The sequence below is a fragment of the Diabrotica virgifera genome, chromosome 6 (assembly GCF_917563875.1).
Source record: "Diabrotica virgifera virgifera chromosome 6, PGI_DIABVI_V3a".
NCBI lineage: Eukaryota > Metazoa > Arthropoda > Insecta > Coleoptera > Chrysomelidae > Diabrotica > Diabrotica virgifera.
In genome coordinates, this window is record NC_065448.1 from 6,826,379 (window position 1) to 6,839,401 (window position 13,023).

The 13,023-nt window shown below is 33.9% G+C and overlaps 1 protein-coding gene across 4 annotated transcripts in view; it reads left to right on the forward strand.

The window, feature by feature from the left end:
- The window catches only part of LOC114349438 (period circadian protein), a 152,974-nt gene that overhangs the window by 71,209 nt on the left and 68,742 nt on the right, over window positions 1–13,023 (forward strand). For all 4 annotated transcript variants that reach the window (XM_050654255.1, XM_050654256.1, XM_050654257.1 and 1 more), the window contains exons 6-7: window positions 8,851–9,020; window positions 12,622–12,829. In XM_050654255.1, coding sequence (XP_050510212.1) covers window positions 8,851–9,020; window positions 12,622–12,829 — 378 coding nt within the window. The remainder of the gene's footprint in view (window positions 1–8,850; window positions 9,021–12,621; window positions 12,830–13,023) is intronic.

Sequence of the window (13,023 nt, forward strand, 5' to 3'; positions counted from 1 at the left end):
GGCAAAATTACTAACTATTTAGTAATTATTAACTATTTAGTAATTATTTTTTTGCCAATTTTACCAACCTGGCACAATTACTTCCTAAAATAACTAGCCAGTTGTGTCTGAGTTTAGCGAACAGACTATATGTATTATTAACTTTTAATAATTTGATGTTAATGAATCAATACTTATTTTAAAAATACTTAATATTTATTTACTACGCTGGCTTCATGGATTCTCTGGATTTGTAGCTGTATGCACATCATTAAAACTTAGAATTGCAAGAATTGGGATATTTTAATGATTTAGTAAAGAATTAAAAAAACAGCTATATTTATTAAAAAAAAATTCGTTTAAACAATTCAACAATTTAACATAAATTAAAAATATTTGAACTATAACAGTTGCTCAAAATGTCCGCCATTTTGTTCGATGCATTTCCGTGCTCGATTTAAAAGATTTCGAATCTAATTACATTGGGATTGTTCTTTATTTTTCTGGCAGCTTCTTGTGACCTTGACAGAATGAATCAATATGATTTCAAAATTGCCGTAATTAAATTATCTGCGCAAAAATTTGACATGCTCATTTTAACGCAGTTTCTTATGCTCTTTTAAAATACGCAAACAAATTTTCAAAATTTCAATATACAGGGTGTTGTTTCAAGGTCACAATTACTTTATATTTTTTTGTTAATCCGGACCTGGATTCTTCTTGTCATTAGTAATTGGGTCGTTCCAATGTGGTAAATAAGTATTGATTATTTTTAAAATTAGTCTTTATTCATTAAATTTAATAATTTAGAACTAAAAGTTAATAATATCTGCTTTTTAATGTCAGAGTTCTTAAAAAATTCAATATAATTTCAAAATTAAAGTCAGAAAATTGTCTGGCCGAAAAATTGAAGCAAACCATTAAACTTACTTTTTTGTGCTCTTTTCAAATATGCAAACATATTTTCAAAATTTGAATATACAGGGTGTTGTTTTAAGGTCACAATTATTTTGTAATTTATTGTTAATCCGGACCAGGATTTTTCTTATGGTTAGTATGTCGGTCGTTTGGGTTCTGAATGAGACATATGTGTACCAAATTTTAAAAAAATATACGGGGTGGTTCTAAAGTTATGGATTAGGAAAGAAATGGGCAAAATCGATAAAACACCCTGTAACTCGGTTATAAAGGTCGGTAGGGCAAAAAATGTAGTATATCTAGAACCAGCCCGGTGACATCTATTCACCATTAAAGTATTTCCGTTTCCCAATGAAACACCCTGTATAATACCATACTTAAAAGTGTTATCACATATGGCAGAGAAGTTTGGCCAAAGAACAGAGAAAATGTTACTAGTAACAGAAATGGACTTCTGGAGAAGAGCAGCAGGCAAATCAAGAAGAGATCGGATGCCAATTACCAAATGAGGGAATACGAGAAATGATGGGAGTCACACATACGATAATTGATGACATAAAAACAAAACAACTCATATGGTACGGCCATGTACAGAGAATGCCAGATGACAGGATCTTTAAACAGATTTTGGCGTAGACACCACAAGGTAGAAGAAAAAGGGGAAGGCCGAGAAGAAGCTGAAGGGAGGGAATTGAAAAAGAACTAGAAGAAAGAGAAATCCCTCCAGGTTTATGGTTAAACCAGAGAAGAATGGCGATTAGGAGTCGGAGAACGCTGTAAACCGATAGTAGTTGTTCAATTCAATTACCTGTTGGAACAAATAATAAGCATTTACAACAAATAGTCCATTGAAATGTTACATTTTTAGGCCATACTTGTTAGAGGAGTCAATTTTATTTTTTTAATGTGTAGGGGGGATCAGTAGAAGCTTAAGTTCAAGTTTTTGGGGTTGCTGTCCTCGTCCCCCGGCCGTCATTTTGGAAAAGGGGTGCAAAGGGGTTTCGCGCTATATCTCGTAAACTACCAACCCTACGGAAAATCTAATAAAACATAAAATGTAGCAAATTAAATTTTCTACAATTTTATTTCTATTACTTTTTATCGTCAAGGGACCAACAAAAAAGTTATAAACAAAAATAAGTAAACATTTTTTAACAAGTTTCCTTTTGGAGGTTATAACTTTTTTCAGTTCATTTTACAATAAAATAAAATTATAGCAATTTTGTAGAGGGATTTTCAGCGAACAATTTTCACTATAAAGGTGTTTTTCTTCAAACGTCAAATAATGATGACATTACTTATCTAACTTGATCCTGTCAAAGTTTGATGTCTCCGCCGGCAGCAGTTTTTTTTCCCATTTCTTTACGGCGGAGGGAAAAATGTTGTCATGGCAACAATATGAAACATGTCACAAAGCAACAATACAAATGTCATTAACAACAATTAAACATCATTTTTATTTATAGTAATATTAAAAGTACAATTAGTTAATGAGGCATTTTCAAAATTGAAACCGTGCAAAAATGTTCCCGACTCTTGATACGCATTGGTAATTGTTGATGATACTGATGGTCGAGCACAACTTTCAGCAATCATTCCCGATGTTGGCGAATCATGAGGGTTTAAAATTTTTTGAGCATTATCGTTCTTATTTCTTATTGAATCCTCTATATATCCTTCGGCAACCGTGCTTGATTTCCAGCCCCCATGTCGTTTGAGGCATTCTAGATTTCCGCCTCCATCAATTAAAAGTGTTGTTGCTTTTTGGGCTACTGCGCTGATCGAATGTATTCCCATGACGCTTCGGTAACACTTTCCATTTTGGTACTTGATAAAAAATCGGTTTTCTGTGAAATTTTCAGGCCGCAGTGATGCATACTTTTTATACAGTTTAATGTAGTTTTGACCAATTATCGTAAAAGATCTAATTTGTCGTGTTTTACTGTCTGGGATTTTGATAATTATTACATTTTCTTTATCCTCAATGTCCAGTCTTCATTTTTACCATTTCGTCGCATCGACAGGCGCCGGTAACCCCAATTAACAAAACAATCTGAAATATTTTTATAATTTAGTAGAGTATACTACATGCTTTGCAATATAATTTTTTTTACCTTTAATCCTAAATACAACTTATCTGGCGCTTCAAACAAAAATTTATCAAACTCGTCTTTAGTGAAAACTTTAGACTTCTTTGCAGTATATCCTTCGCTTGTATTTTTCAGAAAGGCAAGTAACTTTAAAAATTTGGTTATATCCACATTTTTTCTAATAACTAACTCGGATTTTATCATAGAGTATCGTGACCACATTGTAGAAGATTTCCATTTATTTTCATTTTCCATTATATTAAAATATGCCAGTAAAACGTCTTCGGTAACTTGCCGTACTCCTCTTGTATCGCACAACTCTTGGAAGTGCTTGTACGCTAACCGATACTTTATTCCGGACTTGGAGGGCCCCAAACGTGCTACTGCATCATTAGCAGCGGACTCATTGCGCTTGCGGTTGCAACAACAATAAGCTGTCTTTAATAATTGCAAACAACTGTAACCAGGGAGACGCAAATCCCACCGACGACTTAATTATTTTAATTTCTAACATCTAGACGACTTTGATAGTTGTCACAGTTAATTTCGAGTAAAAATAGCGTATGAATTGTACTATTTATGGTTGAAAATTGCTACGTTTGAAGAAAAAATAGTATACTTTATTACTCTATTACTTATTACTCTATTACGCGCCTCACTTCGTTCGGCGCGTAATATCGGGCGCGTCAAGAAAAGTCATGCTTCTCCGCCTCATAAAGTAATAGACTATTATTTTATTTATTTATCTAGGTTTTACAACGCTCCAAACTTGACCATATTCTCGAATGCTCTTAGGGATACAATAAAAACAAAACGTGGGGCTTACTTTTCTATCTTAATATTATTTTATTCATTCAATCTATTATGATTTTAACATTCCTATGCTTTTATTAATCTATTTTTGACCTTTCTCCCCACTATAAAACTTAGAACCCTAAGCATATATAGAAAAGGCCCAAGAAGTTGTTTGAGGACAAATTCGCCGGTCCAGAAGAAGAATGACGCAACCGCAAAATGCAAAATTCTTTAGAAGAGCAAAAAAAAAAACGATTTTTAAATATTTAAAATAGGGATTAAATGAAAAGTAATCGTCCAGGAGCATCGGTACGGCCTTTGTTCTTTGACAACGATGGCTTTTATTTTCATCGATATTGGTTCAAATTTCTTTATTTTAATTTAATCGCCCCATTTTCAACCATATCTACAGTTGCGTCATTATGCATCTAAAACAAGGTCTAAAATAGCGCGTATTTCAGTAACGACGCATCTACCCTATAGTGGCTCAGCACATTTTTACAGTTCGGTCTTTTTGTATCATCTTTACATAGTATTTTAGAAGTTAATTGCGCAATAAACAGGAATTGACAAAATTTGCAGTTACGTCATTTTTCTTCCGTACCGGACTGAATATCTGCCTGGTATTACTTTTATTATTATAATTTACCCTAGGTGGCACAGCAGTCGGTCCCCCTCTACTTAACTTATTCTTACAGTTGTGCTACCTATTTGGCCACGTGCAGTCGTATTAAAAATTGTGAAAAGTATTTTGAGTTTTATAGATAATACTATTGAGAGTCTTGTGGGTAAAATTTATATTTTTGTGATTAGATAAGCATTTTGTGTTTTTTGTAAGAGCGCATTATGAGTGGTGGTTATTTTATTTTATTTGTAAGAAACCTCTGGGGAAAATTATTTGTCAGTGGGAAAGTCGAGCACCCGTGTTGAGCTGCCCCCCCCCCACTTGCAAAAATCAAAAAACAAATAGTCCTGATTTATGAGCTCTCATATTCCGCAAACTAAAAATTTTGAGCTCGTTCCACTGAGCAGGAATTTGATACTTTAGTGGGGGGGGGGGCTGAGTCAGCCCCCCCCACTACCTAAAAATAGGAATATTGAATCGGTTTTTGCGACAGAATTACGAGCTATTTATGAGCTCTTGAAATTATATAGTTTCGATTTTTGAGCTCATCCCCTTCACCCCCAAACAACCCATTAATTGATTTAACTTAAGAGAAAAATGCTGAGAAAACTTAAAATATATCGTATTGCGGATATAATTCCTGTAGCTTATATACTCTAAGAATAAACTATTAAATCACGTGCATTTCGATTATTGAGCTACAACCCCTTCGCAAGAAAACCACCCTATCTTCCCGGCTTAAGAGAAAGTTATACTTAAAATGCATTAAACTAATTATTTGGCGACTACATATCATTGAATAATTTATAAGCTTCCAAATTACGCGCATTTAGATCAGTAAATTGCAACTTATTTTGTATAGTGCAGTCACTGAAGGTAAAAATAAACGAGTACCTTCAATTTCGGTGAACCTTCATCGATTTTCACGAAAATTGGTCAGTGGTTAGAGGATACGTCAAGAAACAAAGGTGACATAGTACCACCTTGCGCCTTTACCCTGAGGGTGGATACCGCCCCTTCTCGGGGGTGAAAATTATTTTATTAAAAATAACTGCACAAATCAATAAAAGAACAAATTAAAAGCAAAATTTATTATATCAAGTTTATAAAATAAGTCAATACTTTTTAAGTTATTAAAGATCAAAGATTTTAATTATTCTGAAATTATTCTAAAATCACTGAAAAACTGTAAGTTTTTACAAAAAAGTTAATAGTAGTTTAATTCGTATAGCATATATTCTAAGAATAAACTCTTAAATCACGCTCCTTTCGATTATAGAGCTACAACCCCTTCGCAAGAAAACCATCCCATATTCCCGGCTTAAGAGAGAGTTGTACTTAAAATAATTTAAATTAATGATTTGGCGACTACATACCGTTTAATAATTTATGATCTTGCAAAATATATGCATCTCAATTATTGAATTGCCATTTTCTTTCTATAGTGCAGTCACTGAAGGTAAAAATCAACTATGACCTTCGATTTCGGTAAATCTCCATTCATTTTCACGAATTAACAATAACAACTTAGGGTTTTAACCTGGGGCATATGTCATCCCTTCTCGGGGGTGAAAATGAGGCAGTTTCAATACAAATGAAAATGAATGGAGATTTACCGAAATCGAAGGTCATAGTTGATTTTTTTTACCTTCAGTGACTGCACTATAGAAAGAAAAGGGCAATTCAATAATTGAGATGGGTATATTTTGCAAGATCATAAATTATTAAACGGTATGTAGTCGCCAAATCATTAATTTAAATTATTTTAAGTACAACTCTCTCTTAAGCCGGGAATATGGGATGGTTTTCTTGCGAAGGGGTTGTAGCTCTATAATCGAAAGGAGCGTGACTTAAGAGTTTATTCTTAGAATATAAGCTATACGAATTAAACTACTATTAACTTTTTTCTAAAAACTTACAGTTTTTCAGTGATTTACGAAAAACCGCTTCATAACATGCATTTTTTTCACGAATAATTAAAATCTTTGATCTTTAATAACTTAAAAAGTATTGACTTATTTAATAAACTTGATATAATAAATTTTGCTTTTAATTTGTTCTTTTATTGATTTGTGCAGTTATTTTTAATAAAATAATTTTCACCCCCGAGAAGGGGCGGTATCCACCCTCAGGGTAAAGGCGCAATGTGGTACTATGTCACCTTTGTTTCTTGACGTATCCTCTAACCACTGACCAATTTTCGTGAAAATCGATGAAGGTTCACCGAAATTGAAGGTAATCGTTTATTTTTACCTTCAGTGACTGCACTATACAAAATAATTTGCAATTTACTGATCTAAATGCGCGTAATTTGGAAGCTTATAAATTATTCAATGATATGTAGTCGCCAAATAATTAGTTTAATGCATTTTAAGTACAACTTTCTCTTAAGCCGGGAAGATAGGGTGGTTTTCTTGCGAAGGGGTTGTAGCTGAATAATCGAAATGCACGTGATTTAATAGTTTATTCTTAGAGTATATAAGCTACAGGAATTATATCCGCAATACGATATATTTTAAGTTTTCTCAGCATTTTTCTCTTAAGTTAAATCAATTAAAGGGTTGTTTGGGGGTGAAGGGGATGAGCTCAAAAATCGAAACTATATAATTTCAAGAGCTCATAAATAGCTCGTAATTCTGCCGCAAAAACCGATTCAATATTCCTATTTTTAAGTAGTGGGGGGCTGACTCAGCCCCCCCCACTAAAGTATCAAATTCCTGCTCAGTGGAACGAGCTCAAAATATGAGAGCTCATATACAGCTCATAAATCAGGGATATTTGTTTTTTGATTTTTGCAAGTGGGGGGGGGGGCAGCTCAATACGGGTAAGTCGAGCCATCTTTACTTACTGTTGTCGGCGAACGTTTTCCGTATCTTTATATGGCGGAAATAAAGACGATTCTCTGGAAACCCTGAGATACAAACGATTCAATAAAACAGTGACAAAAAAAGCATCTAATCTCTTCTCACTTCCTCCAGCACAAGATGCAACCCGTTTCCACAGACTCCGAGTGTATCACCAGATTCAGTCATGGCTCGGTAAACATTGTGATCCAGAAAATTGTGGCTAGAAAAAGCATGGAAAATTTTGATACCAATCCAAACTTCCAAGCCTCCAGTACCCCCGAGCTTATGAAATTCATCTTTAGCAGATGCAATGGAAACTGGAAGTGTATGTGGTTTGCCGAAAAGCAGACCTGAAATGTTCAGCAGTGTGCCTCTATTGTGGTGGTGAAAGTTGCAGCAACATCGTGGACATTGTCAACATTAATTATTGAAGAAAATGAATTGGTAGATGAATTACCGATAATAACGCCAACTCTAACTCTTATTATACGACAAAAATTCACCTCGGATACTGATTCAGATCTTGACTCGCAGCCTGGACCATCGAAAAAATAGAAAAATAATAACTATTATAGATCTTTTTCAACATAATAATAAATAATATTATTTTGTCTAGAAATTGTCCGTGGATTAGGCCTATTGGGGATACCACACAAAAAACGCGCCTCCAGACTCTACGTCATAGGTGGCCGGAAAAAGGGTCAAAAATAGCTTAATATTAGCATAGGAATGTTAAAATCATAGTAAATAAATATATAGATAGAAAAGTAAGCCCAAGGTTTTGTTTTTATTGTATTCCCATGAGAATTCGAGAATATGGTCAAGTTTGGAGCGCTGTAAAACCTAGATAAATAAATAAAATTAAACAACTTTATGATGAAAATTGTTCGTTGAAAAATCCTCTATAAAATCGCTTTGATGTTATTTTATTGTAAAATGAACGAAAAAAGTTATAACCTACAAAAGGAAACTTCTTACAAAATTTTCTCTTATTTTTGTTTATAACTTTTTTGTTGGTCACTTGACGATAAAAAGTAATAGATATAAAATTGTAGAAAATTTAATATTTGCTACATTTTATTTGTAATAAAATTTTCTGTATGGTTGCTAGTTTAGGAGATACAGCGCGAAAGCCTTTGCACCCCTTTTTGCAAGATGGCGGCCGGGGGACAAGGGCGGCGACCCCAAAAACTTGAACTTAAGCTTCTACTGAACCCCCTATACATTAAAAAAATAAAATTGACTCCTCTAAGAAATGCAACCCTAAATGTAACATTTCAATGGACTAAAATAATTATTACAAAGATTACTTATTTTCCTTTTGCTTCTAATTTTGGTAATTTTGCTTCACTAACTTGCTTTCTAAAACAAGATTTACAAAAATTAGCACTTTTGTAAAATAATTTCACATACCTATACGCAAAAAGAACACACTCTAGCATGCATAATACAGTATTGTTATATTCTATTATTAAACATTAGATATTTTTTATTAACCTGCTTATCTAATCTCTTACACCAAACCAAACTGCTCGGTGCAAGGGTTGAGATACCGTTAACACAATGGCCGTGGTATGTCCATTTTTTTTCACGCTAGCAAAAACACCGCCTCTGCCAACGTTGTGTCCCACCACCGACCTCGCCATCAACCTGGGAGTGGAATGGGAAGGCACCGAGGAGAAAGAAAACGAAGAACCACCGCAACCAGAAGCACAAGCCAAGACCAAATCTATAGAAACCGGAAAGGTGTACACTTGTCATGCGGAGGTAAGGCATATTTGTTCCTTTTTATTGTTTTTGTATGTTCGTGATGTACATTAATATATAAAATTGATCTAAATACGTCTCTTAATAAAACAGATGAAAGTCCCTAGGTGCCAAATCTGGTGAATACAGTGGATGCTCCAACAATTCAAACTTTAATTTATGGATTTTCGCCATTGTCAAAATGCTCATATGACACAGTGCTTTGTCCTGATAAAAATCGATTTTTTTCTCCTGCAAATCGGGTTTCTTCACGAAATTTTTTCTTCGGCAAATATTCAAATTTCTTGTTTTACCAGTTTGTAAGTAATCCTTTCGAATCTCCAAAATTCGTTCGGAGCCGAAAAACCAGGTTCGCACCACTCTTTATCCTCTAGTTTTGAATCAAGATCATGTTGATAGAGTCAAGTCTCATCCATTGGGATAAATCGACGGCCAAAATCTATTTTATCCTTTCAAAAACGCTCGAAATGTTACTGAGAAAGTCGCACTCGAATGTGTTTTTGATCCATTGTTAGCGAATGTGGCACCCATTTGTGCGATTAAGGAGCTCGCCGTAGCGAACTAGGCTGTTTCTCTGGTCGATTCTCGCACACAGATTTTTGGAACATCTTCTTTTTATTTGTCGAAGGACCAGCTGGAAATCCAGCACCTGCAAGGAATAATCTTTGCTAGGGATAAGGAGAGGGTAATAGAGGTAATTAAAACACAATGTTTATAAAGTAACAAAAAAAAAAATAGGTATATTGAAGAGTTGAATTAATCGAAGAAGAAATGAGAGATAGCAGATTGATATTATAAGTTTAAATTACAAGTAAATGAGAGAGTTTATCACGCATAGAGTTTTTGATAGAACAGCCAACCGTTTCCACGTAATGGCAACACCGCGAACTTGACGAGAGGTAAATGAATAAGATGTACTTAGGATTATCTTTGTACTTACAGTTGATACAGCTGATATTGTTTTACTATTTGGCACTATCACTTACTGCCTAGTTGATAAGACCACAGACATTAACTATATTGTTATACTTGAGGTGAAAATGGACAAAAACTACAATATTTGGAGCTTCTTCAATTCGGTGTGCATTCGACGATGGTTAAAAACAGACTCTTAGTTGGTAGTTGGGCAACTTTTAGTTTCGTTGTTTGGCGGGAAAAGATAGTTGGCAGTTATATGGGCAAACACTAGTTTTGAAGGGACAGGTACAAGGTTCTATGTTGAAATATTTAAATATTTCTTCACTGTAGAAATTTATGGGAAATTTATACACCATTGTCGACACAAATTTCTGAAACCCAATACTTCCAAGAGCCAACCATCCAATGAGTCTTCCCAATACCAAGAGTCAACCATTCACTTTTCCCTGTCGTACGCCTCTGGTAGTAGCCAGAAACGATTATTTAACATAATTTAGTAGGGTGTACACTGCCTACACTTTCCGCCAAGTATGATATGGATATGTCAAATTATTTTAAAGTATTCTGTTTTTTAAATAATTTATTCTTGATAAATAACTTGATAATAAAACTATTTGACATATCCTTATGATACTTGGAAGAAAGTGTAGGTACTTTACATCCTACTAAATTATGTTAAATAATCGTTTGTGGTTAATACCAGAGGCGTACGACAGGGGAAAGTGAATGGTTGACCCTTCCCACATTCTACGCCACTGATGACACTGCTATTTTAGCATAATTTTTAGATTCTCCAATACTTTCTCTGCAAATAATATACTCTTCATTCGTAACGATAAAGTTATTAGTTTTTGAGATATTTGAAGTTAAAAATGAAAAGGCACACTTATTTCGATTAAGAGGATCGGTACGTATTTTCGGCTGCAATGCTATTCAAATGGCGATTCATTTTTTTCGAATCCTGAGAAAACTAATAAGTATTTTTGAAAAATTTAAACGCAGAATGAAAGATTACGTTATTAGCGAGGGCCGAAAGTCCCTGAGTACTTCTATAATGTTTATTTTAATAAGTTACAGGGGTGAAAAACTAAGAGAAAATTTAGTGTGATTTTTAATTTCAAATATATCATTCAAAATAAACTTTTTATTTATTCTAAGGGACTTTCGGCCCTCGGTAATAATTTAGTCTTTCATTCTGCGTTTAAATTTTTCAAAAATATTCATTGGTTTTTTCAGGATTCGAAAAAAATGAACACAATGCCGTGGTAATATTTTCCAAATCTATCTTTGTCTTACAACGCACTCAGCCGAATATAATATTGTCAGCATATTGTCAGTCAGACACTGACAATCAGTGAAAATTTTAAATATCTGACATTGCATCGGGAATATGTTGAGTTATTGATTAAATATTATTGATATATAGTGTATTTGATAAATAATTGATTTAAGACGTGAACTTAATAAAAAGTTATTTATTGTGTATTATTTGTGGAAGATCCAAGCAGAGAATACATCAGGATAATATATTCTGTGATCCTAGTATTTTGTTGTTAAAGATGTTCAAAATTGTAAGCGTTCCATAACAATATATTATTAAAAAATCACTTTAACACTTTTCCTCTTTTCTTGATTGAGTATTAGTCTTTGTTGTACAAATAAATTATTACAATCACTGAATACATAGTTAGTGATAAAATTATCACATTTATTAACTGAATTAATAATTTGCAATTATAAAAATAACAGTTATCCAAGAACATTCAAAACCCATCTCTTTAAATTAATGATGACATTTTCAAGTAGAACGATATTCTAGTAATGTTTACATATACATACCAGTGTGAATTTTTCTACACGTAATTTGCCGTGTAAAGACAGAAAAAGTAGGGATACACGTAAAATATTTGCGAATTATGTACCCATAGCCTTAATGTATCTAACTCCTTCGTTTTTAGCTTTAAATATCTCGAAAAGTAATGGCTTTATCGTTATGAATGAAGAGTATGCTAAAATAGCTTATTTACATAGAAAGTCTGGGAGAATAAAAAAAATTACACTAAAATAGCAATTCCACCAGTGGCGTAGAATTTGGGAAGGGTCAACCATTCACGTTCCCCCGTCGTACGCCTCTGATAGTAGCCAGAAACGTTTGTTTAACATAATTTAGTAAAGTGGACAGTACCAGCACTACTTACCAAATTTCGTGTTGTTGTCCCATGCCTGTCAGGAAATATTAAAAAATAAATACAATACAAAGATAAAAAAGATCAAGGCAGGTTTTAATAAAATACAAGTTTAACTTTGACACCCTGTATTTCGGCTATTATTAACTTTTGTATACCCTATTCCACGAACCTACGCCTGTTTTAAATTACTTCGACAACGAATACTTATTTTTTTGTGCAAAATAAGAAGAACGAAAGTAAATTGCAAATTACATAGTTGTTTATTGGAATAATTAATTAGCGCCATTTACTTTCGTACCTCTTATGTTGCACAGTAAAATATTCGTTGTCGAAGTAATCCAAAACAGGCGTATGTTCGTGGAATGGCCCATAAAAAAGGTAAGTTGGCCCATTCTTTACCAAACATCCTGTATATTATAACTGTAAGTTATAAAAATTGGTATGGAAATAATAATTATCTATTTTTATTCATAAATTGAACTTTTTTATTCCAGGACAGTTTCTGTTGCGTTATATCCATGTACGACGGCGTGGTGTTATATACGACTCCAAGTTTGACCACAGTTCTGGGATTCGCCAAAGACATGTGGCTGGGCAGATCCTTCATCGATTTCGTGCACCCCAAAGATAGAGAAACCTTTTCTAGTCAAGTCACTAACGGAATCGCCTTTCCCTTAGTAGATTCCGAAGGAAAGTACAAAGGTTAGTGTAGAGTTAAGCCCAATTTATCTTAATACGGGACGTGGATGGCACGTGCCGTAGAACAATAGACGGCACACGTCCTCGGTGTCGCTCCGTTCCGTTGTACGGTAAACTAGCTAATACTTTTCAAATCAGACGATTCTTCAACGTGCTCCATAAGACAGCCGTGTCGTCCACGTCAGGATATAAATTGG